Source organism: Chaetura pelagica, unplaced genomic scaffold (assembly GCF_000747805.2).
Source record: "Chaetura pelagica isolate M959 unplaced genomic scaffold, ChaPel_1.0 scaffold297, whole genome shotgun sequence".
Lineage (NCBI taxonomy): Eukaryota > Metazoa > Chordata > Aves > Apodiformes > Apodidae > Chaetura > Chaetura pelagica.
The window spans coordinates 235,638-262,455 of NW_009953965.1; the positions used below are offsets into that span (position 1 = coordinate 235,638).

At 49.3% G+C, this 26,818-nt stretch overlaps 1 protein-coding gene across 1 annotated transcript in view; it reads left to right on the forward strand.

Annotated features, from left to right (window-relative positions):
- The window catches only part of ZC3H3 (zinc finger CCCH-type containing 3), a 177,559-nt gene that overhangs the window by 146,964 nt on the left and 3,777 nt on the right, over positions 1-26,818 (forward strand). The window contains exons 7-9 of the mRNA XM_010002150.1: positions 106-261; positions 2,036-2,105; positions 10,585-10,716. Of these exons, the coding sequence (XP_010000452.1) occupies positions 106-261; positions 2,036-2,105; positions 10,585-10,716 (358 nt within the window). The remainder of the gene's footprint in view (positions 1-105; positions 262-2,035; positions 2,106-10,584; positions 10,717-26,818) is intronic.

The window sequence follows — 26,818 nt, forward strand, 5'->3', positions numbered from 1 at the left end:
CTGCTCTGGCGGGGGGGTTGGGCTGGGTGATCTTTCCAGGTCCCTTCCAACCCCTAAGATTTTGTGATTCTATGTGACCTGACCCTGTCTCTGTCTCTCCTGCAGTCGGGCAGTTCAGAGGAGCTTGGCCATCATTCGTCAGGCCAAGCAGAAGAAGAAGAAGAAGGAATATTGCATGTACTACAACCGCTTTGGAAAGTGCAACCGTGGGGAGAGCTGCCCCTACATCCATGATCCAGAGAAGGTGGCTGTCTGCACCAGGTAGGGCTGGACACAGCACTGCATGCTTCAGCCTGTCATACAACCATGGAATGGTTTGGGTTGCAAGGGACATTCAAGATCGTAGAGATCCACCCCCCCTGCCACGGGCAGGGACACCTCCCAGCAGCCCAGGCTGCTCCAAGCCCCATCCAACCTGCCCTTCAACACTGCCAGGGATGGGGCAGCCACAGCTTCTCTGGGCAACCTGGGCCAGGGGCTCCCCACCCTCACAGAAATTAATTACTTCCTCCTATCTCATCTAAATCTCCCCTCTTTCCATTTAAAACTGTTCCCCCTCATCTTCTCACTCCCCGCCCTTGTCCAAAGTTCCTCTCCAGCTTTTTTGTAGCCCCTTCATGTACTGCAAGATACTCTAAGGTCTCTCCAAATCCTTGGTTCTCCTGAGTTGATGACCAAGTCTGGTTTTGGGCTGTGTTCATTGCATACTTTGGAATTGCTGGTCCTTGGAGTCTTTTGGTCTCCAGTCTGCCCCATTTCCATGAATCATAGACTCAAGGAATCGTTTGAGTTGGAAGGGACCTTAAAAATCATCTAGTTCCAACCCCTCTGCATGGGTAGGGACACCTCCCACCAGACCAGGTTGCTCAAGCGCCTGGAACACTTCCAGAGATGGTGCAGCCACAGCTTCTCTGGGCAACCTGAACAGTGTCTCACCACCCTCATAGTGAAGAATTTCCTCCTAATATCTAATCTAAATCTCTCCTCTGCTCTTGTGTTTCCTTACCCTGGTACCTTCTAGACCCCATCCTGTTGCCATCTCTTCATTTTCTTATTTTCCTCTTGGTTTAGAGAATCCTTTTATTTCCAGCTCTGGGTGTTTTGAGGAGCTGCATGTGGCTATGCTGCCATCACAGTCATCTGCAAACCTTGTTGCCATCAACCAGTTGATTCTCACCTCTCTATGTTCCCCATGTATCCATTGTTCAAGCCTAACTGAATTTGATTTTATATTTAATTAGCATCTCCATTCTGAGCTCTTCATTTACCCAGATTTTATAAATCAAGCTGGGCCATATTCTGTGCTCCAGGACCTCCCTGTATGGTCATGCAGCTCAGAACACCTGCTTTTGGGGACTTCAGACCAACTCTCTTCCCACAACAAGAAGTCTTTTATTAATCTACTGTCACCTTGCTACCTCCTTGGAGAACTTCTGAATCCAAACATCCTCACATGCATACATATCTTGGTTTCTCTTGTGTGCTTGTCTCTGCTTCTCCAGGTTGTTGGCCACTTATACCCAGAGATTCTCCTGGTGCTTCAGCTGGCACCTGATGTTACCAGGGCTCTGCAAAGGATGTCTCTCATTCTGGGAGCATCATCTCTGAACCTCGTGGTACAGGCCTTGCTCTGGCTGCTTCTGATCAGCCAAACATGATGAAAGAGCAAAATCTCTCAGGAAGCATGAGCTGTTCTTCTAAGGAGAAGGACTCATCTATTGATTTAGGCATGAAATGGGCTTTAACAAGGAGCTCAGCAGCAGTTGTGTGTGTTTGTGACCTTGGGGCAAAGGTGGTGATAGAAACATAGAATCCTTCTGGTTGGAAAAGACCTTTAAGATCATCAGGTCCAACCTTTAACCTTTCACTGCAAAGTTTACCACTAAACTGTGTCCCTGAGCACCACTTCTACATGGTTTTTAAATCCCTCCAGGGATGGGGGCTCCTCCAGTTCCCTGGGCAACAGTTGCTGTTTAAAACCAAACGTTTTGTGACCCACCTCCTGCTCAACCCTCTCCTTCTGCTGTATCTACAGGTTTCTCCGTGGCACCTGCAAGAAGACAGATGGGACCTGTTCATTTTCCCACAAGGTGTCCAAAGACAAGGTCTGTATGAGTCATAAAATGGTTTGGTTTGGAAAAGTGACCCTAAAGGTCATCTAGTTCTAAGAAGCTCAGGGGTGCTCTGCAAGCAAGTAGAGCTTTCCTGTGGCTTCCCAACAAACATGGTGGGGCTCTACAAGCCAGCAGGTCTATGCTGCTGGTTGAAGAGAAGTCTACCTCATTGGGTGCTTCTGATAGAGTTAATTTGTAGTTGGCTTGCTAAGTTCTTCAGGCTCCTGGTGGGCTTGTCAGAGCAGAGCTTGCCAGCACAGTGAATCACCCAGGGCTGCATTGCTTTAAGAGGTGCTTGAACCCCAGGGATTGGAGAGAAAGAACATGGTAGTGTTTCATCTGTCTGTCCATATGATCACCCTCCCCTCTAAATCACCCTTGCTGGGGCTGGAAGAGGGGGATGTTAGAGCATCAAAGAGCTTGGAGATAAAAATTTACCTGTCTCAAAAGGCAGAACAGCTCTGGAGTTCATGGTTGTCTTCAACCTTCATGATGTGTTTGGGGGTCCCTGGTTTTATTACACATGGTGAGGTGGAAAAATAATTAGATTTTCTTTTAGTGATTATCAGTTGATGATTTAGCAGATTAACCTCCATTCAGTGCCTATGATCTCCAGTTGGATGTAGCTCTGGAGACCTCAAGTGTTGAAGCTGTAGTGAAGTGTAGCTGCCAGGTCCTTCTCTGAGCTGGGATGTGCTTGGGGCACGTATTTACATTTCAGCTTTTTGGATCTGAAGGATCATTTCTCTGCTACAGGCAGAGGATCACCCAAGCAACAGCAACAAGGTTAATCCCCAAAGGGTTTTGAAGGACCCCCTGAAGTGGTGTCACTGTGTGGGGAGAGGTTTGTGACCTGCTGAGGTGCCAAAGCTCCACTGATGGAGATGCCAGAAAGAGAGATGAGAACAAGGACAGGCTGTCTTGGAGAAGCTTGTCAAGCTCAGTCCTTCCACATGTCACTCAATAAGTCTGCAGCCCCCTGGGCTGTATTTCTAACTTGTCATTTGTTGAAAGCAGCTTTGTCAAAGCTTTTGCACCTGTGCCAGGTGCACGGTGGGGGCTGGAGCTCACCTGAGCTCTTTGGATCTGGCAGCACTGCTTTTCATTCATAGGATCATCAGATGGTTTGGGTGGGCAGGGACCTTAAAGATCATCTAATTCCAACCCCCTGCATGGGCAGGGACACCTCCCAGCAGCCCAGGCTGCTCCAAGCCCCATCCAACCTGCCCTTCAACACCACCACTTCTACATGGTTTTTAAATCCCTCCAGGGATGGGGGCTCCTCCAGTTCCCTGGGCAACAGTTGCTGTTTAAAACCAAACGTTTTGTGACCCACCTCCTGCTCAACCCTCTCCTTCTGCTGTATCTACAGGTTTCTCCGTGGCACCTGCAAGAAGACAGATGGGACCTGTTCATTTTCCCACAAGGTGTCCAAAGACAAGGTCTGTATGAGTCATAAAATGGTTTGGTTTGGAAATGTGACCCTAAAGGTCATCTAGTTCTAAGAAGCTCAGGGGTGCTCTGCAAGCAAGTAGAGCTTTCCTGTGGCTTCCCAACAAACATGGTGGGGCTCTACAAGCCAGCAGGTCTATGCTGCTGGTTGAAGAGAAGTCTACCTCATTGGGTGCTTCTGATAGAGTTAATTTGTAGTTGGCTTGCTAAGTTCTTCAGGCTCCTGGTGGGCTTGTCAGAGCAGAGCTTGCCAGCACAGTGAATCACCCAGGGCTGCATTGCTTTAAGAGGTGCTTGAACCCCAGGGATTGGAGAGAAAGAACATGGTAGTGTTTCATCTGTCTGTCCATATGATCACCCTCCCCTCTAAATCACCCTTGCTGGGGCTGGAAGAGGGGGATGTTAGAGCATCAAAGAGCTTGGAGATAAAAATTTACCTGTCTCAAAAGGCAGAACAGCTCTGGAGTTCATGGTTGTCTTCAACCTTCATGATGTGTTTGGGGGTCCCTGGTTTTATTACACATGGTGAGGTGGAAAAATAATTAGATTTTCTTTTAGTGATTATCAGTTGATGATTTAGCAGATTAACCTCCATTCAGTGCCTATGATCTCCAGTTGGATGTAGCTCTGGAGACCTCAAGTGTTGAAGCTGTAGTGAAGTGTAGCTGCCAGGTCCTTCTCTGAGCTGGGATGTGCTTGGGGCACGTATTTACATTTCAGCTTTTTGGATCTGAAGGATCATTTCTCTGCTACAGGCAGAGGATCACCCAAGCAACAGCAACAAGGTTAATCCCCAAAGGGTTTTGAAGGACCCCCTGAAGTGGTGTCACTGTGTGGGGAGAGGTTTGTGACCTGCTGAGGTGCCAAAGCTCCACTGATGGAGATGCCAGAAAGAGAGATGAGAACAAGGACAGGCTGTCTTGGAGAAGCTTGTCAAGCTCAGTCCTTCCACATGTCACTCAATAAGTCTGCAGCCCCCTGGGCTGTATTTCTAACTTGTCATTTGTTGAAAGCAGCTTTGTCAAAGCTTTTGCACCTGTGCCAGGTGCACGGTGGGGGCTGGAGCTCACCTGAGCTCTTTGGATCTGGCAGCACTGCTTTTCATTCATAGGATCATCAGATGGTTTGGGTGGGCAGGGACCTTAAAGATCATCTAATTCCAACCCCCTGCATGGGCAGGGACACCTCCCAGCAGCCCAGGCTGCTCCAAGCCCCATCCAACCTGCCCTTCAACACCCCCAGGGATGGGGCAGCCACAGCTTCCCTGGGCAACCTGGGCCAGGGGCTCCCCACCCTCACAGCCCAGAATTTCTCCCTCCCATCTCATCTCCAGCTCCCTCTGCCAGCTGGAAACCCTTCCCCCTGCTCCTATCCCTCCCTGCCCTTGTCCCAAGCCCCTCCCCAGCTTTCCTGGAGCCCCTTCAGGCACTGGAAGGTGCTTTAAGGTCTCTCTGGACCCTTGTATTCTCCAAGCTGAACACCCCCAACTCTCTTGAGTTACTCAAGTTCTGGTTATTAACCTGTACCCTGTGAACTGTCCTTTTCTCCACTCCCTTCCAGCATCACCATCCCCCATTCCCCACCCACAGCATCACTAATGACAGAGCGATTAGGGACTGGTAAAAGATTTAACCCATGGGACATCAGGTGCCATCAACCTCTGGGGCAGGACCTTTTCCAGCAGCCTTTGCCTTTGGGCAGGCAGTTTTCCTGCCTCCCTTTCCTCTCCCTTTGCCTGAGGCACGTTTTGTTGTCAGTGGGGAGCTCGTAAGTTCTGGAGGCAGCACAAGGTACCAGATGTTTCTTACATGTATCTCTCTTCAGAGTCACTTCATCAGGAGTATATAAAATAGAGAAGATAGGCTGGGGGCAGATGTCCTCCCTGACTGGTGGCACGTCAAAAGAAGGATGAGGATAAGAACTGATAGGAGGAAAAAGAGCTGGCTTGAGGGTTTGGGGTTTTTTTCTTCCTGTAACAGATAGTTAGAGCTTAGAAAGGAAAAAGGCAAGAAAGAAGAAAGCTTTGCAAAGGGACTGGCTGTTGGTGTGTCCAGAATTGTTAGAATTAATGCAGATTTGGAGTGGACATGGGGCCAGTGATGTCCTTCACTTGAGTACATGATATGCAAGTGCTGGTGGCAGGACATAACCACGGCCTGTGCCTTCATGCCAAAGGATCAGTGCTCATCCAGTCTGCACAGGACCATGGGCTTGCATCTGTACTGATGAGTCAAATGGTATTTCAGCAGGTGCTGGAGCTTGTTTTCAGTCCCAGAACAAAACCCTGGGGGAGACCTGAGAGTTGGAGATGGCCAAGGAGCTGTTGTGGCCAGTGGTTTTGGTCACAGTTGTGTCTGCTGATGGATGCTGATAGCTGGACATGGATGGGTTTGTGCCAGCTGATCTTGAGACCTGGGAATATTCCTCAGCATGTTTAATTTGCTGGTGGAGATGTGGCCTCAGTTTCCCCTCCAGAAACACTCCTCAAGGAGGATCTCAAAGTTCTGGCTTCCATTCTGGGAGGATAGATAGAGACTGCTGGCTGCACATGGCATGGAAAACTCAACCCTTCCCTCTTAGCAGCACTTCCCCAGTTGGAAACTGGGGAAGAATAATGATGATAGAGTAGTGTTAATAAAACTGTATTAAAAAGGAGGTGTCTCTGCAGAAGAGCCACTTTGCCAATGGCATTTTGGAGACAGCTTCCCTGGGAAGGGGACCCATGGGGTGCAGGTGGCCTCTTCCCAGCTCACCTTCTTCCTTAGCTCGTTGCTACCAAAGCATCATCTAAACTCAAGCTGAGTCTTTAAATGATCAAGCCTACAAACAAACCAGGCAGGTGCCAACTCTTTGACGTGCCTTAGAAACCAATGCTTTTGGAGCACATGTTTCCAGCCATGCACACACTCTCTGTGGGGAAGGAGGATGATTTTTTGCAGGATTAGGTGCCCCGGGGCCGGTTGAGAGGTCTCTGCTCGCCACCTTGTTGTCAGCACAGGCTGGAAGAGAAACAACCTCCTCTGCAGAGTTCAAGCTTGTTTCAGGATGATTTATAGCTGCAGGGATGCTGCTGCCCAAAGCCAGAGGTGACTTCAGCTTCTCAGCTCCTGTAGCTCCCTGTTAACCCGGGTGTTTGCTACCAAAGGTGGCATTAGCCTCATTTATCAGAGGTGGAAAAAAGGCAGGTAAAGTCACTCAGCAGAGGATGGCAACATTTTCCCTCCACTCTTGGGTTTTTTGGAGGAGATCCCACCTCCTCCTCACACCAGGGGTTAGGAGGTGGTTTGTTTTTGGCTATTGGAGTCAGGATTATAATGCAATTAAGGATTTTCCTCATGTGGTTGAGGATGAGGTGAGGTTGGTTGTGGTTTGGGGGCTGCCACTTTTGCTGATGCCTTGTTAGTTGACTCTCAATTTCACTTTTTGGTTATGGGGTGGGAGGAGCCCCACAAAGTGCTCCTCTTGAGAAGCTTCAGGTCATTGTCACAGAATCAACTGTTCTCATTGGGAAAAACCTTTAAGATCATCAAGTCCAACCATCAACTCAACTTTTAAACACCTTCAGAAATAGTGATTCAGCCACCTCCCTGGGCAGCCTATGCTGGTGTTTGTCAACCCTTTCAGTGAAGAAGTTTCTTTTGATATCTAATTTAAACCTCCCCTGGCACAACTTAAGACCATTTCCTCTCATCCTATTACTTGTTACCAGAGAGAAGGGACCAGGTCATCATGGATCTCACTTCAGTGGAAAGTTACCAGGGATGGAGCCATGTGCCTGGTCTAGGAGATGAAGGACCCAAGGCTTGCAAGGCTTAGCTATTGGTTTGAGGACAGATCTTTTGCTCAACCTTGGGGTGATCCCATGCCTCAGTTTCCCCACTGAAAAATGGGGACAATCCCTCTGTTTTACATGAGAAACCTGCATGGGTTCAGCTGGTGCAGGAACAAGTTTTTCCTCATCCTAAGCAGCAAAACCCTTCTTCAAGTAGAAGATGCTCTCCAGGATGAAGGGCTGCTCCAGATGGTAATGGTTTCAAGCTAGAGAAGGGTAGATTTAGGTTGGACTGTAGGAATAAGTTCTTTAATATGAGGGTGGTGGGTCACTGGAACAGGTTACCTAGAGAGGTGGTGGAGGCCCCATCCCTGGAGACATTCAAGGTCAAGCTTGATGGGGCTCTGAGCAACCTGTTCTCGTGTGAGATGTCCCTGCTTATTGTAGGGTGGTTGGACTAGATGACCTTTAGAGGTCCCTTCCAACCCAAGATATTCTATGATTCTCTGGGCACAAGGCTTTGCAGGTGCCTTCAAAAACCAAACTCTACTTCTGGTGATGGAAAAAGGATCCTGGAGGAGAGGGAAAGCTGCCATTTGGGGAATTTTACCCCCCAACGGATGCAGGACAAAGCCCTCAGTTGAGGAGCATCCATTGGGAGTGATGCACTGGGAATTTCTCCACGATGGGGTAGAGCTTCTGGTGATTGAGGGAAACCTGTAAATCTGAATGAATGAGTTTGTGAGTGAAGGTTACCGAGAGGCTGGGACTCGAGCAGCCGCCCCGCTGCTGCTACAACAGCTTTTCCCCTTGAGGAACTCGAAAAGAATCAGCATTTTTCTCCCTAATAGAGCTTCAAAACTCTGTTGTGAGCAATTTGGAGATTCACGTTGAGTTTCGGGTTCATTAGCTGCTGGCTCCAAAGCCTGTGCACAGTCAAAGCTGTCTAATACGGACGCACCGCACCAGTGCCTTGAATTAATGTTATTGTTATTTGTGTGGACGTAGTGGGGTGCAAACAAGGTTAATTGAAATGAGAGTGCTGCTTCCTCTTGATAATGGCTCAGGCTTGACAGCTAGGAGGAGTTTATTTTTGTAGAAGAGCTGCCTTTATTATCCCTTTTTATTAGAGCTAATTTGGGCTCTATATCAAAAACTACATTAAGGGAATCATTTACGGTCACACCACCACCACTGAAAAAGATAGCCCCAGAGCCCTGTCCTTTATGTTAATGTCTGCAGTTAAAAGACAATTAAAAATAAACTCTTCTCTTTTAAAGCACCCTTTGTTTTCATTCCTCCCTCCTTCTCTTTGCCTCAAGTGAGCCAATTTAGTTAAAACCCTCATGTGCCCTTCAGGATAAAGGGATTTTTCCGGATAGCCTCGACTGGGGTTATTTGCAGAATTGTAAATATTAGTTTGGGAATGCTTGAACCAGTGGGACTGAGATGCTACTGGTGAATGGAGGGATTGATACTTCTCTGAGTAGTGAGGAAATCCAGTGTGTAGGCAAGGAGCAAGGAGGGATTGAGCAAGAAGAAGCCGGATGGTCGCGACAGCTTCGGGAAGCGCACGTTCCCGTCAGCAGCTGCCTGGTGGGGTTGGGAAGTTGCCTGTGGTAGCTGGTGACTTAAGGATGCAGAAATATTGCAGCAGGCTGGTAATTTGTTTTTAATTATAACAGCTGGCAGAAGGTGAAGATCGTGGTTGGAGGACGATGAGGATCTTTGCTTGTTCTCTTTTCCCTGTTGGTTGTTGCGTTGCAGAAGCTCGGGAGCAGGTTCTGCTCCTTGTATCCAACCTCTCTCCTCCTCGACTGCCCGGATCTCTTCTCCTCCTTTCCCTCTTTCCTGGATCATCCCTCCTGGATCATCCCTCCTGGATAATCCCTCCTGGAGCATCCCTCCTCCAGTCCCCAGGGACAGGCATCATCCCATCGCTCCCAGCCTTTGGGGGACGTCAGGCTGATGCCTTGGCATGATGCAGCCTCTCCCAAAATACTCGTGAAGGTTCAAGCTCTTGTCTTCCCCCTTGCCAGGTCGTGCTCTCTAACCAGGTGCTCTGCACCCTCCAGCCACTTCCATACCCACAAAAGAGTTAAATAGGATGGGGGAGGCACCCCCAAGATGCTGTTTTGGCCCTTGCGATGGCCCAAACCCCCCATGGGAGAGGTTGGGCCAGGCTGGAAATGAGCTCTGCATTGCTGTTCTCATCACAGCTGCTGTGTCTCCCCTTGGAAAAGGCCTTTTAGGTCCTTTGTCGTGTGTCACAGAGCTCAGCTTAGTCCCTTTTGCAAGTGAGGAGCCTGGGGAGCAGCCACCCCTGTTATAGAACCACAGAATCAGAATCACAGAATTTTTTTAGTTGGAAGGGACCTTAAAGATCATTGAGCTCCAACCTCCCTGCATGGGCAGGGACACCTCCCACTAGAACAGGCTGCTCAGAGCCCAATCCAACCTGCCCTAGAACAACACCTCCAGGGATGGAGCCCCCACAACATCTCTGGGCAGCCTGCAGTGTCTCACCACCCTTACACTGAAGAACTGGCACTTGATCTCTAACCTAAATCTCTCTCCTTTCAGCTTAAAACCATTACCCCTTGTCCTCTCACTGCAAGTCCCTGTAAAAAGCCCTTCCCCAGCATTTCCTGTAGGCCCTTCAGGTACTGGAAGGCCACTATGAGGTCCCCCCAGAACCTTCTCTTCTTCAGACTGAACAACCCCAGCTCCCTGTCCTCCTCAGAGCTGCTCCAGCCCAAGGATCATATTCTGGACATGTTCCAACAGCTCCACATCCTTCCTGTGCTGGGGGCACCAGAGCTGGGTGCAGTGTTCTAGTATTCTTTTCTCCTCTTCAGGGTTGGTTGGGAGAACCTGCCATGTGTGTGGTACCAACAAAGCCCCCACTGACAGCAGATTTTTCTTCCAACTCCCCCCTCCCTTCCCCATCCTGCACAAGAGGCAGTTTTCTTTCTGGTGGTAGTTCCCTGCATCCCACCCTCTCTCCAGCATCCTGAAGGATGCTAAGGCAGCATGGTCACCCTGTGGGTACAGTGGAACCACATCATTTCAGGGAGCTGTGACCAGCAGAAGAACTAAAAATGCTTCTGGGATTGGTGGATTTCAAAAGGCATCTCTTTATTTTACATACATTGAGGTTTTATTTCAGTTCTGGGGGCTGGGATGGTTCCTAACCATGAGCTGGGGGGAGGACACTCATGATTTTTTCATCCTCTACCCTTGCAGATGCCTGTGTGCTCCTACTTCTTGAAAGGGATCTGCAACAACAGCAACTGTCCCTACAGCCACGTCTACGTGTCCAGAAAGGCAGAAGTGTGCCAGGATTTCCTCAAAGGATATTGTCCCATGGGAGAAAAGGTAAAGAAGGGACCAGATCTTGGGGTCTGGGGACAGATGCACCTTGGCTGAAGCCAGAAGCTGGTTTTTGCACTAGCAACAGCACTGAGGGGAGCTGGAAGCTGCTGAAAAACCTTGGATGTGATGAACAGTGGTCCTGAGCCTTCCCAAAGAGTTATGGGCAGAGGTTTGGTTGCTTTACAGGTGGGGGGGAAAACAAAAGAAAGAAACAAAGGGCCAGGAAGGTGATCCAAGGGCTGGAGCAGCTCTGCTCTGGAGCCAGACTGGGAGAGTTGGGGTGTTCAGCCTGGAGAAGAGAAGGCTCCAGGGAGACCTTAGAGCACCTTCCAGTGCCTGAAGGGGCTCCAGGAAAGCTGGGGAGGGACTTGGGACAAGGGCAGGGAGGGATGGGAGCAGGGGGAAGGGTTTCCAGCTGGCAGAGGGAGCTGGAGATGAGATGGGAGGGAGAAATTCTGGGCTGTGAGGGTGGGGAGCCCCTGGCCCAGGTTGGCCAGAGAAGCTGTGGCTGCCCCATCCCTGGGGGTGTTGAAGGGCAGGTTGGATGGGGCTTGGAGCAGCCTGGGCTGGTGGGAGGTGTCCCTGCCCATGGCAGGGGTTTGGAACTAGATGATCTTTAATGTCCCTCTCAACCCAAACCATTCCATGATTCTGTAATATGGAGGAGATTATCATAAGAGTTAGGTGGTTCAGCTGCTTCCACAAGCCAACAACAAGAGAACAGGAGGAGACATCTCCTTGACCTGGAGGTTCCAAGTACCACATTGAAAACACGACAGGAACTTTGCAAGTGCTGTTTTCCTTTGTCTCTTTGTCTGAAAAAATCAAACCACTAATGAAACCATCATTTGTTTGCCTTGAGTCTGCCAGATCACAGGGCACTCACCCAAATATTCTCCAGCAGGCCTATGGAATGATGTTGTTTTATTGCATTTAATAGTTAGCACAGGAATATGTGTCTGCCTGAGCACAGTTTTGCTTAGACTTGCTGTTCCTGGAGATTCCAAGCTCCCTTGGTGCCTTCTGCTTTTCACAGGGAAGTTGCTGGGATGAGGAACTGGGTGCTTGGATCCACATTCTGCTCTTGGATGGAGCTCCAAGGGGCTCTTCTCCTCCTTTTCTCCATCCCTGTAGCTCTCATTGGCAGAGGTACAACCCAGCCAGTGAAGCTGTGGGTGCTCAGCACCCATCACCCTGGTGTCACCCTGCAAAGCTTGTCCCAGCACCCAACACAGCAGTGGATGGTGCCTTCTGCAAGCAAACCCACCCTTTCCTGAGGAGAAACCAGGCTAAAACCAGGCTAAAGGAAGAGAAAAAAAAAAACAAACACAAAATGAGAGCTTTAAGCAAAGCAGGACATCAGCAGAAGTGGATGGAAATGTTAATAAATTAGTCTGTCCCTAATTACTTTTGGTGGCAGCGTGTGGAGGGGACTGAGTGCAGGATAAACATTTCCTCTGAAGGCAAACACAGGCATCCTGCCACCTCCTTCCAGCACAGCTCTGGCCACGCAGGCAGGGCCCTTACAATTATTTTTAAAATATTCCAATTTAAATGAAAATATAAAAGAGATATTTAGAATATTTATTCTATTAGCAAAAGTGCTTACTGTGTCACTTTTAGAGTGTCAGAGAAGCATTCTCCTACAGATGATGGATAGCAGCCTGTAATTATATATGGGGAGAAATTGCTGAGCAGGCCATATTTAACTGGGGAGGAGAAATACCAGCTTGGGCCATTAAGGGTTAATTTTATTCTCTAAATAATATAAAAAGTGCTGAGTCCATTCCTTTGCTCCCAAGTAGAAAGTCCTCAAATGGACCCCGGAGAGTTTATAATATTCTACTGAATCAAGTAAAAATGTTAACCTTGCTTCATAAAATGATGGCTTGTTAAAGATGCACAGTCCCTTTTCTTTTGAATAATTTAGGGTGGGAGTAAATCTTCTCTTGTTCTGCCTTTCCCTGGTCTGAGGAGCCACAAAAGTGTGGGTGGGAAAGGTGTGCAGCTCCTGTGGAACATCATGGAATCATAGAAGGTGTGGGGTTGGAATGGACCTTTAAAGATCACCTAGTCCAGCTCCCCCTACAAGAGATCTTTTTAACTAGATCAGGTTGCTCAGAGTTGCCCTGGTCAAGCCTGATCTTGAATGTTTCCAGGGTTGGGAACCTCCACCTCTCTGGGCAACCTGTTCCAGTGCTTCACCACCCTCATTGTAAAGAACTTCTTCCTAATGTCCAATCTAAATCTACTCTGCTCTAGTTTTAAGACCATTTCCCCACGTCCTATCACTACAAGCCCTTACAAACAGTCCCTCCCCAGCTTTCCTGGAGCCCCTTCATGTCCTGGAAGGTGCTCTAAGGTCTTCTCAGAGCCTTCTCCTCTCCAGGCTGAAAATGCCCAAATCTCTCAGGAGTTGTGCTCCAGACCTTCAGTCATTTTTGTGGCCCACCTCTGGACTCATTCCAACAGTTCCATGTCCCTCTTGTGTTGGGGGCTCCAGAACTGGACACAGGACTCCAGGTGGGGTCTCACAGGAGCAGAACAGAGGGACAGAATCACTTCCATTCATCTGCTGGCCACACTTCTTTTGATGCAGCCCAAGATGCAACTGGCCCTCTGGGCTCCACCACATGTTGTGGACTCATGTCCAGCTTTTCATCCAGCAGAACCCCCAAATCCCTGTCTCCAGGGCTGCTCTCTATGACATCATCCCTGTATTAATAATGAGGACTGCCCCTACCCAGGTGCCAGGACCTTGCACTTGGCCTTATTGATGCTCAAATGGGCCCACTTCTCTTGGCCAGGTCCTTCTGGGTAACATCCCATCCCTCTGGCATGTGGACTGCACCACCCAGCTTGGTGTCATCTGCAAACTTGCTGAGGGTGCCCTTGATCCCTCTGTCTCTGTTGTTGATGTAGACATTCAACAGCACTGGTCCTAGTACAGACTCCTTAAGGGACAACATCCTTAGAGGAGAAAATCAAGAATAAACTCAAATGAGGATGCCCAGTAATTGGGGATTTAGGTTTTTTTGTGCTGGGGTTTGTCACACTGGGCACTTCTCCCAGTTGCATTTTCCTCTCCTTTGAAGAAGCACCATTTCTGATTTTTAATAAAAAAATATTCATTATTACCCATAATTTATGATGTGTCTCTGGCAGTGTCACCTCTTAAGTACTTTCTAGATGTCTTGCATGATGCTCAGGCCAGGAAGATTGGCCTTTGACCCATCCCATGGGCTGTATCTCCAACTGCAGGAGCTCTTCATACAAAAGATGCTGGGACTGCCCTGCTCTGACTTCATCAGGAACTTAAAATAAATGAGAAAGCTTTAATTTTGCATTCCTAAATCCCTTTTTCAGGAAAGTAGACTGTAGAGGGGAAAGGTCCCTTCACTTTTGGGGAGAGGGGACAGCTTTTCTACAAGAGTGTGACCACGTCCTTCGTTAGGGAGTTACTCCCAATACTAATTTTGTCCAGGAGGGAACTGGTAGCAGAGCCAGAACTTTCATTTCCAGCATCCTCACCCATACTTCAGTAATGGGTTGGGAAGTTTCTCCACTCTGTGGGGACCTGCAGTTTCTCCAAGGGAAGCAGAGGAGCCTACAAATTCAGCTTGGTGAAAATATGGCTCCAAATACTTCTGCAGCTTGAGTCATCTCTAAACATAGCACCATCCATGTCTTAGCTCAAGCTGCAAAGTGATGCCCACAATGGAAATCTCCCTAACACCTTGCCTGAAGTTCTCTGACCTTCTTCAACACTGAAGTGGTCACTCTTGGGTAGGGTTGGTCTCTCTGGGCTGGTCACCTGCACTGGAGGAAGCCCAAAGGGGGAAGTGGGAAGACAGGGAGAAATGAGGTCTCTTGCAGGTGCTCCTCAGGGGTTTCTGAAGATGTTTTCATGAGCTGTTCTTTGGTAAAAACTCCTCTCTGGTTCCCCATTCCTAATCCTGTACTTGTCTGCACCTCTGGTGCATGAGTTCCCTGGGAGAGGATGGGATGAGACTGGTGGGCACAAAGGATGATGTAGACCCATCAAGTGAAGCCACGGTGGCATGTCCCTTGGGGCTAGGAAGAAGCAGGAGATGATGCTGTCATGAGTGGATGACATGGCCAGTGATGAGCCTGGAGGGAGGATGTTTGGCTTGCCCAAGAGGCAGTTTCTCTGCCAAGCCTCTCTCATTGCTTGGCTCCAGAAATGACACCCAACTAATACGAATTAATACAAAATAAGATGAAACAATGAAAATAATATTAAATAATGCAGAAATATGAAATGAACAAAATAATATGAAATAATATTAAATAATACCTGGTTCAAAGGAGCTTGTAGGGTGTTGACATGCTTTGCATGTTGGGCTGCTGGTTTAATACTTGATGGATAACTCTGGAATGAGATCCCTGCATGACTGAGAACTTGGACCTGGGAATCATGGATGGTTAAGGTTTGAAGGGACTTTAAAATCACCAAGATCCAACCTCCCTGCTATGAGCAGGGACACCTCCCACTAGACCAGGCTGCACAACCTGCCCTTGAACACCTCCAGGGAGGGGACACCCACTGAGGAATTTCAGCAAGTGTGTTCCATCCGTAGACGACCCCAAGGAGCTTCGCCTTACAAAGAATGACCTTTTGGGGGAATAATGTATTTGGAAGACTTGTGGCTAGGGTAGGTTTTGGTGTTGGACTCCTCCAGCCCTCACAGCACGTCAGAGCAAAGGCAAGTGAGTCCCCTCTTAACTGCTGCATCTGTAAAATTGTTTGGTATTAAATAAGCTTTTCCCCCATGGTGTCCATTAACGAGCGCGCGGCATTAAATACCGCTCCTCATATTGTTTCCATCAGCTGCCTTGAAGCCTGTGGGTAAATTGTTCTCCCGTGGGGACTGTTAAGCAGTAAGACATGGTGAGATTAAACAATGAGGCTACAGTGAAAAGGCACAGGGAAATGCACTGGAATAAATCACGGGGAAGCCGGGGCTCTGTGCTCCGGTGCTTGCCGGGAACTCGTTGCTCCTGGGGAACCCCAACCAGCACAGCCAGCCCCATCCATAGGGTCATGGAATCATTGAGTTGGGAGGGACCTTAAAGATCATTTAGTTCTCCCTGCGTGGGCAGGGACACCTGCCATCAGGCCATGTTGCTCCAAGCTCCATCCAACCTGCCCTTGAACACTTCCAGGGATGGGGCAGCCACAGCTTCCCTGGGCAGCCTGGGCCAGGGGCCTGCTGGATTTCCTCTGGAATTGTCCATTGGTCTCCTAAAATCCATCTCTTTGGTCTTACTGAGTTGCTTGGCCAACAGCTTTTCACCAGAATTCTGATTTGCACCTTATGCACATAGCATCTCCTATGAAGACAGGCTGGGAGAGTTGGGGGGTTCAGCCTGGAGAAGAGAAGGCTCCAGGGAGACCTGAGAGCACCTTCCAGGGCCTGAAGGGGCTCCAGGAAAGCTGGGGAGGGACTTGGGACAAGGGCAGGGAGGGATGGGAGCAGGAAGAAGGGTTTCCAGCTGGCAGAGGGGGAACTGAGATATTCGGAAGAAATTCTGGGCTGTGAGGGTGGTGAGACCCTGGCCCAGGTTGCCCAGAGAAGCTGTGGCTGCCCCATCCCTGGCAGTGTTGAAGGGCAGGTTGGATGGGGCTTGGAGCAGCCTGGGCTGCTGGGAGGTGTCCCTGCCCATGCAAGGGGGTTATAGAACTAGGTGATCTTGAAGGTCCCTCCCTGCCCAACCCGTACAACACTTCTATGAAAATATAGACAACACCCCTGCTACCAGGGGCAAGGCAGGTCAGCAAGTGCTGCCTGAGGAACTGCTGCTTCCTTGGGAACAAAACTTTGCCTCCCCAGCGTGGGGTGGGGTGTTTGTTACAGCAGCAGCTGAATTTTCTGCAGAAAATTCAAACACAGGGACTTTTCCTTAGTTGGTGCTTTGTTCTCGTTCGTGTTTCTCCAGCCTGATGATGCGTTGGGTTGTTCATTTTCTCTTCTTCTGGTGGAAGTGTCAACAGGTTCCCACCATAAACTTATTTCTTGTGTCTGTTACGTGAAATGGACCACGTTTCTTTAGGAAAAGCCACATGATCTGTGTTAGCTGCAGCTGACAGTTCAATATCTTGGGGGTTTTCTTTTGGTTCGCAATGGAGAGCGACAGCCTGGAGACCTTGTTCCCCTTCATCTCTTATCACAGAAAGGTGAAGGTCCATGCTGTTCATATCTCATGTTCTCAGCTGGGTTTTGTTGCCTGCTAGGTAAAAGAGCATTTTTCTTCTCACTGCCCATAGCTATCAGGTGTTGGTCTTTCTGGGTCTTTTTTTTTTTCCCCTCCTTTGGTCTCAGGTTGGCCCCAACCAACTTGTCTTTTCCTAGAGCACATGAAGTTCTTGAGGAACCAACCTGGGCACCTTCATCCAGGGAGTTGCTGGCTCATTCCCAGCTCTGTCATTACCCTCCACCTTCATCTTCCATCGAATCATCAAGTGGTTTGGGTTGGAAGGGTCCTTTCAAGATCATCTAGTGCAACTCCCCTGCCATGGGCAGGGACATCTCCCACCAGACCAGGTTGCTCCAAGCCCCATCCTTGACCTTGAACACTTTTAATGATGGGGCAGCCACAGCTTCTCTGGGAAACCTGTTCCAGTGTCTCACCATGCTCATCATAATAAATTTGTTCCTCATGTCCAATCTAACCCTGCCTTATTTCAGCTGAAAGCCAGTTCTCCTCATCTTGTCACTACAGGCTGCTGGAAAAAGTCCCTCTTCATCTTTCATAAAAGCCCTTTTCTGTATAAGGTTCTCCCAGACCCTTCTCTTCAACCCAAGCTCTCTCAGCCTTTCTTCCTAGGAGAGATGTTCCAGCCTACTGTTTCTCATGGATCCCAGGTGGTCATGGTGGCCACAACAACACCTGTCCCACATGGTGTGGAGCTGAGGGACACTGTCTTTCCTCTTCACACAACGTCAAGAGACTTTGTGACAGCAAAAAGCTTGGAGGTCCTTAATGACAGAAGCTTCTTTGGTCTATCAAGTATAAGAATCCCAGTGAGTTATTAAGCTGTGTATAAGTCCTTCAAGAATTATTTCTTGCTTCTCCATGCTGTTCTGATTGGGTGGGCTCCTTTGTCCCTGAGGTCCCCACTGCTGTGGTTGGGTTAGTGGTGGGATGGGAGCTGCTCTGTGCTCATTGCTGCCCTGTGGGAGCTCCAGTCTCTCCTTTGGAGGGAAGCACAAAGCTCTTGATGAAAAGTCCACTGAGGATTGTTAAACATCTTCTGGCTGTGGAAATCCTGAAGGCCCAGACCAGTCCTTGGTCTCGTCCCTCCAACACTGGTACTGGCCATGGCCAGAGAGAACCTGGGAGAGGTTTTGGATGTGTTGTGAAGGGAAGCACCCCAACTTGGAAACAGCCTTCCCCTTTCCATCCAGGTGTGGTAGCGTCGAGAGAGTTTTGAGGCCAAGTTTCTTCCAGATCAGTTTTCTGGGGGGCAGCCTCATACCTGTGGGTTTTCAGCATCACATCAGTGGGTCAGCAAAAGTTTACTCCTCTCCTGGAAACCCTTCAGATACTGTGTGAGACCTTAAGCAGTTCTTTCGTGTGCAGATCCCAGGCTTTTAATTTGAGACTGACTAAGAGTTTTCAAATGCAGATGATTCTTCTTTGAAGTCACCCCAGAACTGGTACCTGGAGAGAACCAGCCATGGCAGGAGCACATTTCCTGCTTTGAAATGCTCATCTCCAAACTCCAGGATGTTGTTATGCTGAATTAGACCTAATCAAGCTGAGAAGCTCCTCCTTGCCCAGCTGCCAGGGGGGCTGTTTGAAGTGTAAGAAGTCTTAATATAAAACCTCTTGGCATTAGCACAGGGAGGGATACAAGGAAGGAGAAGTTTTGAGCCATCCCAAGTTTTCAGTATCTTGGCTGTACCTCCATGTTATTCCTTTTATGATCCTATCACAGCTGACTCCAGTTTCCTTTCCACTTTGATTCAGAGAGAGCTGGTGGTGGTGGGATACACTCCCAGGGCTGAGTAGGGCAGGACAGGATCTTGTAGCTGTGCAGGATCTCACCTCACCTGAGTAGAGGGGAAGAGGTGATGGACCTCTCAACACCATGAAGAGCTGCCCACAAGGCAACTGGGGGGAGGAAGATCATTAAAGTTGTTAATCAGTGAAACTAGTGAGCTGGTCAAAGGATGGAGATGAGGAAGAGGAGAAAGACTTGTGTGATTTTGCTGCTTATGGACATAACACTTTTCTAGCTTGGTGAAATCTCTAAAGATGACTCACATGATCCTATAAGAGCCTCAACAACCTGCTCTGTGCCTCCTTGTCACTGAACTTATCCTGTGCCAGGGCTAAAACTCACTTCAGCTTCTACTAGAAGAATCAAACCTCAAACAGCTTTAACCACCTGCATTTATGAAGGTTGGACACTAAGGTCTGGACATCAGCAAATTGCTTCTTCTGAAGAGATGATCCATTTTATACAGTTCCAGCAGGAGAGCACGATGAGGAGGTGTGGCATGAAAGCATCTCCTCCCCCTTATCTCACTTGTGAGAGAGAAAGAGCCACTTAAGGCTTAAATTTATCTCTGTCTTGCCTGCAGCTGTGCTGGGCTCAGATGGAGGATGGGGTAGAAGCACTTGGTCTTAGGTACAGAAACAGGTTGTGTGCATGAAGCTTTGTGTGGGGCTGGGTTTAGAGGTTACAAGCCCTCTCCAGGTTTCTCAGGTAGGATGTCAACATGCAAGCAGGGACAAAGGACAGGAATTTTCCAGGTGGATGCATTGGCAAATTTTTCCTAGTGCCAGAGCAGCTGTGGCATGGAGAGCTTCCTGGGCATGGCTCCTTCATCTCCTTTTGACCCAAATTGTGTCAGGTTGGATTGACAGGAGTTTTCAGTGCTATTTTAGTGGACAGTAGCCTTGTATCTACCTGTACCAGCTGTGGGTTCATGGTGTGCTGAGTGGGCCTCAACTTACCTGCTGAAGAGAGTAACAGGGGCATTTAATGATAGGATGAGGGGGAACAGTTTCAAAGTGAAACTGGGGATTTAGATGAGAAATTAGGAAGAAATAATTTCCTTTGAGGGTGGTGAGACACTGGAAGAGGTTTCCCTGAGAAGCTGTGGCTGCCCCATCCCTGGCAGTGTTGAAGGGCAGGTTGGATGGGGCTTGGAGCAGCCTGGGCTGGTGGGAGGTGTCCCTGCCCATGCAGGGGGTTGGGAACTAGATGATATTAATGTCCCTTCCAACATAAACCATGGGGCCACAAAGATGATGGAGTGGAACATCTCCCTGCTGAGGAAAGGCTGAGGGAGCTGGGTCTGTTTGGCTTGGAGAAGAGGAGACTGAGGGGCAACCTCATTCATGGTCACAAATATGTGAAGGGTGAGTGTCAGGGGGACAGAGCCAGGCTTTGTGCAGTGATGTCCAGTGACAGGACAAGGGGCAATGGGTGCAAACTGGAGCAAAGGAGGTTCCATGTGAATCTCAGGAAGAACAGCTTTCCTGTGGGAGTGACAGAGCCCTGGGCCAGGCTGCCCAGAGAGGCTGTGGAGTCTCCTTCTCTGGAGACATTAAAACCCCCCTGGCCACGTTCCTGTGTGATGTGCTCTGGGTGCCCCTGCTCTGGCAGGGGGGTTGGGCTGGGTGATCTTTCCAGGTCCCTTCCAGCCCCTGGGATTCTGTGATTCTCTGATTCCATAATTCCATGATTTTTGGTGTATGCAGGCATGTCTGGGTGACACTGGGGGCAACTCCTGGGCAGTGGGGCAACCCAGAACAAGGGGTTTGTGGATCACCTTCTCCCAGCATTCAGAAACAGCTGATGGTGAGCACTGCCTTTAGTAGCTTTTTTATGGTGCCTTGCAGCTGTATGAAAATCAACTGCAAAAGCAACTTCATTTAGTTTATCTTTAATTTTGACTCTGGTTGACAGATGTTTTCTGGGTGCTAGAGCTGCCTGCTTGATTTGTTGTGGCTGGTTGGTTTTTTTTCCTATAATGTGTAGCAGAAATCTTCAGTCAACAAACTGATTAGTAAGTAAAATCTTTATTAAAGAAAAGGAAAAGGTAGACTTAGATTGAATGAGTCTGGCATCAATAACCCCAGGCAGAGCTACAGACTGTGGGAAGTGTGGCTGGAGAGCAGCCCAGCAGGGAGGGAACTGGGAGCACTGGGTGACAGCTGGTTGAAGATGAGCCAGCAGTGTGCCCAGGTGGCCCAGGAGGCCAGTGGCATCCTGGCTTGTATCAGGAATGGTGTGGCCAGCAGGAGCAGGGAGGTGATTCTCCTCCTGTGCTCAGCACTGGGGAGGCCTCACCTTGAATCCTGGGTGCATTTCTGGGCCCCTCATGCAAGAAGGACCTTGAGGTGCTGCAGCAGGTCTAGGGGAGACAACGAGGCTGGGGAAGGGACCAGAGGGAAAGTCTTATAGGGAAAGGCTGAGGGAGCTGGGGTTGTTTAGCCTGGAGGAGACTCAGGGGGGACCTTCTCACTCTCTTCAACTACCTGAAGGGAGGTTGTGGTCAGGTAGGGTTGGGCTCTTTTTCCAGGCAACCAGTGACAGGATGAGAGGGCCTGGCCTGAAGCTGCTCCAGGGGAGGTTTAGGTTGGATATCAGGAAGCACTTCCTCATGGAGAGGGTGATCAGACATTGGGATGGACTTCCCAGGAAATGTTGGAGTCACCATCCCTGGAGGTGTTCAAGGAAAAGCTGGAGGTGGCACTTGGTGCCATGGTCTGGAGATGTGGTGGTGCTGGTTGTAGGTTGGACTTGATGGTCTGAAAGGTCTTTTCCAGCCTTGGAGGTGATTCTGTGATTCTGTGAGGTCACTAATGATGGCCAGGCTGGATTGGAGCAGGCTGAGATCCATCCGAGTGTGTCCCATTGGCTCTCTGGGGACGTTGAGTCCTCGTACATCTCCTCTAGGTGACAAATAAAGGAGAAATCCCATACTGGTGATCAGAGCTTTCTGCTGAAAATGCTCCCTAGCTCACAGAGGAGGTTTAAAACCAATCAGATTTCTTCCATGCCCAGTCCTGCTCCTCTATCACTGTGGAAATCTTTGTGGGTTTCCAGTTGCATCTTATTTACCGTACTCTGTAATGGCATAATGAGGTTCTTATTGCTCCTTTAATTTAACTGTAGCATCTTCACCAGCATTCAGATGCTTCCATTAAAGATCTTGCTTATCAGGGCAAACTCAAACTGCTTAATAGCCTGGGCTAGTTGATAGTAGTGCTTAGATAAACACTGGTCTGTCATTTTTTTCCCCTGGTGCTTTAATATCTCTGCAGAAGGAGGCACGTCACCAAACCTGAACATGAGGAAGTTGAGGGGCAAGGCAGTTGCTGAATCACAGCTACGAAGTGGGACTGTACTGATGAGGCAGAGAGTTCTTGATTTCAACTTGAACTTCTGTCCAGATGAGCACAAAGAAGAGCAGATTTCATCTTTGCTTCCCACACTGGAATGTCCCTTTGTTCCCATCTGGTCTCTGTTCTCAGACAATCCCTGTGTCCCATGAGGTGACACCTTCCCTGAGCCACCTGGAGTCACACATTTGGTGGAAATCCTTGTCATCCCTGATGCAGATGATGCTGTTGGGGATGTTTGGTGGGTGTCTGGCTTGCTCCATACCCAGTGGTGATGATTTGGGGTTGGCACTTACCATTGATGGATTATCCACCTGAAACTGGTTCCATTGTGGCTTTAGGGTGTGAGGGATGAGCTTGTGAGGGTCTCTGATGGATATAGGGGTTGCCACACAGCAAGGGCACCTTAGGACAAGAGGAATGGGCTCAAGTTGTGCCAGAGGAGGTTTCAATTAGATATTAGAATAAACTTCCTCACTGGAAGAGTAATAAAACACTGGAACAGGCTGCCCAGGGAGGTGGTTGAATCTCCATCCCTGGAGGTGCTTAAGAGGTGTATAGATATGGTGCTTAGGAACATGGTTTAAGCATTGGACTTGGTAGAGTTAGATTAATGGTTGGTAGAGTTAGGTTATGGCTGGACGTGATGATCTTGAAGGTCTTTTCCAACCAGAACAATTCTGTGGTTCTGTGGTGAGTGCCAGGTTGAGGATTCACCTTCTGGATGGATCCAAAGAGTTACAGTCAATGGCTCAATGTCCAAGTGGAAACCAGTGGCAAGTAGTGTCCTCCAGGGTTCATACACTAGAGCCTCATCCCTTAGGACATTTCTATTTGGGCTGGACCACTCTGGGGGAATGGAAACCACAGGGACCAAGGCTTTTCCTTGCGTGTTTCAGTCCCTCCCAGCTATTTTGCAGCCTCTAAAATGTGGTGTTCCCAGACATTTTAGAAATGCCATCCCATTCTTGCTCCAGATCTAGAGGTATTTTAGCTGAAATGCTGTTTTATTGCCCAAAAGTCCCAAAGGAAGAGGGTTCACAGCTTTGCAGTAGATCCTGGAGAGCATTTGGTAGATCCCAGATCCTAGGGAGCATTTGGAGAAGGCCATGAAAAGTCATTTCTTCCTCGTCAGGACACCAAACTCTGCTTTGGGGCCAGAAACCCATCTTGAAGCCAATTCCTTAGTTTAATTGCATTGACTAAATTCCTCCATCATTATTCCTGCAGCCTGGATGATATTGGGATGTATCATCCTCCAGGTTTTAATGCCAGGGAGCTGGATTTATTTATTTAATTTTTTTTAAGGCTGCTTCCATCTGCACCCAATTATAAAAAAAAGCCATCAAAAAAAAAAGCTATTTACTGGCTGTCAGTTCAGAGCAGCATCAGAAAAGAGCTCCAGTGATAGCTTCCCAACAGCCACTTAGTGCTGAGATGTGGTGGGTAAGAGGGACATTAAAACAGCCTGACATCAATCCAGCCAGTTAATCCTGCTGCTCAGTGATGGGGCCACCTGGAATCACTGGTGAAGCTGCGTGGATGGGCAGGAGGCTTTCAAAACTAGAAAAGGACTTGAGTTGAGGCACTTGGAGGATTAATTTGTGCTTTTAGTGCTCCCTTTTTTTTTTTTCAGAAGGTTTGCTTGGTGCTTGCATCACTACAGTGCTCTGGGTTTGTGTCCATCACGATGGGTGTGGAGATGGACACGGGTTCAATGAGATGGGAAGATGTTCCAGCACGTTGTCTGTTTTGCTGGCCCCTTGTCACCTGTCATCCCCCGGGGCTAGGAAAGGGGGGATTGAGCAGGGAGGTGAGAGAAGCCTGGAGATACTTGAGAAGTTCAACCTGGGCAAATGGCTGGTAGAGCAGAGCGAGGAATTCCAGGCTGGATGGGATCTCTCATTCCCACCCCGTAAGGTCAGTGGGCAGTTGTTCATCGGCCCAGTAACCCAGCTTTGCCTTCCCCCGCCCTCTGCTACCTCCTGCCAAGCTTGGTCATGGAAAATGTTAATTAATGTCATTCCCAAGGCTCAGCTGGGACCTTGCACCAGTTGCTGCCTCCTCCTTTGCCAGGTCTGTGCTAAAGAAGGTTGTGCCCTGCAAACCTGCTCGTCCCTCTCCCGCTCCCCCTGGTTGGGCCATTTAAGGCTTTGTGGGTCGTTAGCGGTGACTTGAACTTCACCCAAAGCTGCCTTGGCAGCCAGGGAGAAGTCCCAGCCACAGGGGCTGCCAGCCCAGACCTGTCTCAGCACCAGGCACCACTGCTGGTCTCCTCTGGACAGGCTGCAAAGGAAACCCCAGAACAAGGAGACCAGGATGGGAACAGCATCAGCGGGATGATGAGCGACCTCATCAGCACGTGATGGAGCTGGGAGGTTTCTCCCCAAGGTGTTGAAGGCTGCTGTGAGTTTTCTGTTGTCTCTGTTGGAAGGGACAAGAGGGTTTCTTCTCTTTTTATGGTCCAACCTGTGGGCCATAATTAGCCACCTCGACAGGTGGAAGGGATCAGATGGCCCCCCAAGTGCAAGGTCACACCCGCAGCCCCTCTCAGCTTCACCCCGGCTGACACGTGGTGAGCAGCAAACCACCTTCCAGCAACCCAGCCCCAACCAGCTGGTTGCTCCAGCAGGGCAAGAGCAGAAGAAGCTGCTGTAAATAAACAGAAAGGGGCTTTTCCAGCCACCGAGCCTGGCAGGGAGGTAATTCCAACCTGACCATCCCAGTCCTGAAGCAGCAGTGATGGATGGGACGTTACGGAAGAGTGGGGTGGAAAAGCCATTAGAAACTTGAGCTGAGGACATGGCCCTGGGATTAGTGGCAGGCAGTTTGTTTTCTTTATTAAGTATCTTTTTGCTGTGGAGCCAATACATGGGATCTAGTGCCACAGTGGGCTCAGATTGGTCCCCAGCTGGGACCGTGGGACCATCTCGCAGCAGGGATTTGTAACCAGTCCCTTGGAAGCTGCATTTCTTGGCTTCCCCCCTACCCCAAAATATCATTCCTCAGCACTGCAGCATCACCACTGACTGCAGAGCATCCAGCTTTTTGAGGCCAGGGTCTTTTTTTCTTGCTCTTCCCATTCCCAAATCCATTTTGTGCTGGTAACTGCTGTGCACAAGAGCACGAGTCTGAGGAGGAACGGCTGAAGGAACTGGGGTTGTTTAGTCTGGAGAAAATGAGGCTGAGAGGAGACCTTCTTGGTCTCTGCAACTGCCTGAAAGGAGGTTGGAGCAAGGAGAGTGAGTCTCTTCTCCCAGGGAACAAGCGATAGGACGAGAAGAAATGGGCTCAAGTTGCACCAGAGGAGGTTTAGATTGGATATTAGGAGCAACTTCTTCCCCAAATGGTTGTCAGACCCTGGCAGAGGCTGCCCAGAGCAGAGGTGGAGTCCCCATCCCTGGAGGGTTTTCAAAGCCATGTAGATGTGGTGCTGAGGGACATGGGGCAGGGGTGGCCTTGGTGGGGCTGGGGTAGCAGTTGGACTGGATGATCTTAGAGGATTTGGGCTGTTTTGCAGCCAAAACTTTTTTATGACTCTATACACAAGCAGATCTCACATCCTTGGGCAGAGGCTCTAAAGAGCTGCCACCCTGCCAATAATTAGCAGTAATTAACTTAAGGCAGGTTAATAATTAATAGGAGGCTTGCAGGGTGTTGCCATCATCACATGGATGGAGATCTGGAGGTGCTGGTGGGCTAGAAACCTTCTGGCAGGCAGTAGATCTGATGTGCCATCAGGCCAACTTGCCTGTGTCCATATCCATGGCAGAGGAGTTGGACTAGATGGTCTTGAAAGGTCCCTTTTGACCCAAACTGTTCTGATTCTATGAAGCATAGGACTTTGGAGTAGTGGCTGAGCTTGGGTCCTGTTTGGAGATTTCCAGGTTGCCCCTTGGGTTGTAGACTTACTTGCTGTTGAAGATCCCTCAAACAGAGAGAGAAAATCATAGGAACTGGGTTTTTAAATGAATTTTCAGTGGAAAAGTGGCGCTGTTGCTGTGCTGTCCCCCCCATTGAGCCAACATCCATGTGTCCATCTGGATCCTCAGCCCTCCTGCTGCTCAACCTCTTCCCCAACCTCCAGCAGATGAGCTCCTTGCTCCAGCTGCCAACTTCAGCCCTGCCTCGGGCAGCAGATCTGCCAAACCCTTCTGCCCTTTTGAGGAGAGAGCTCCCATGGAGAGGAGAAAGCTCCCATGGCTCAGCAGGGCTGCCACTTCATCCCAAAGGTCAGCGTGGGGAGCTGGTCCTACACCCCCAGAGTCGAGTTGCATTAAAAGGGCAGGAGCTCATCTACATCCCAAGGCCTTAGGAAGCTGCATTTTTGTAAACAGGCAAAAAATGATCATGTTGGAACCCTCAGAAATGGTCCTGCTGGAACCCTCAGAACTGGTCATGCTGGAACCCTCAGAACTGGTCATGCTGGAACTCTCAGAAATGGTCATGCTGGAACCCTCACTGTGTTTCTCCTTCCATGGATTTTTCCCCAAAACACATGCAAAATCTGAACAAACTCTGTGCTACCCTGTAGCAAGGAGGTTTTGCAGTGTGGGGCATCCAAGCCTGGAATGAGCTCTTGGGGGCAAAAAGTAGGCTGTCTCTTTGCTGGTGGAGAAGGTGAACAGGAGAATGGGTCCTGGTGTTGTGGACCCTTGGTTGTGCCGTGTGTGGTGGGTTGTGTCTTGCCATGGGTGTTGTGGTGGCCTGTGAGAGGCAA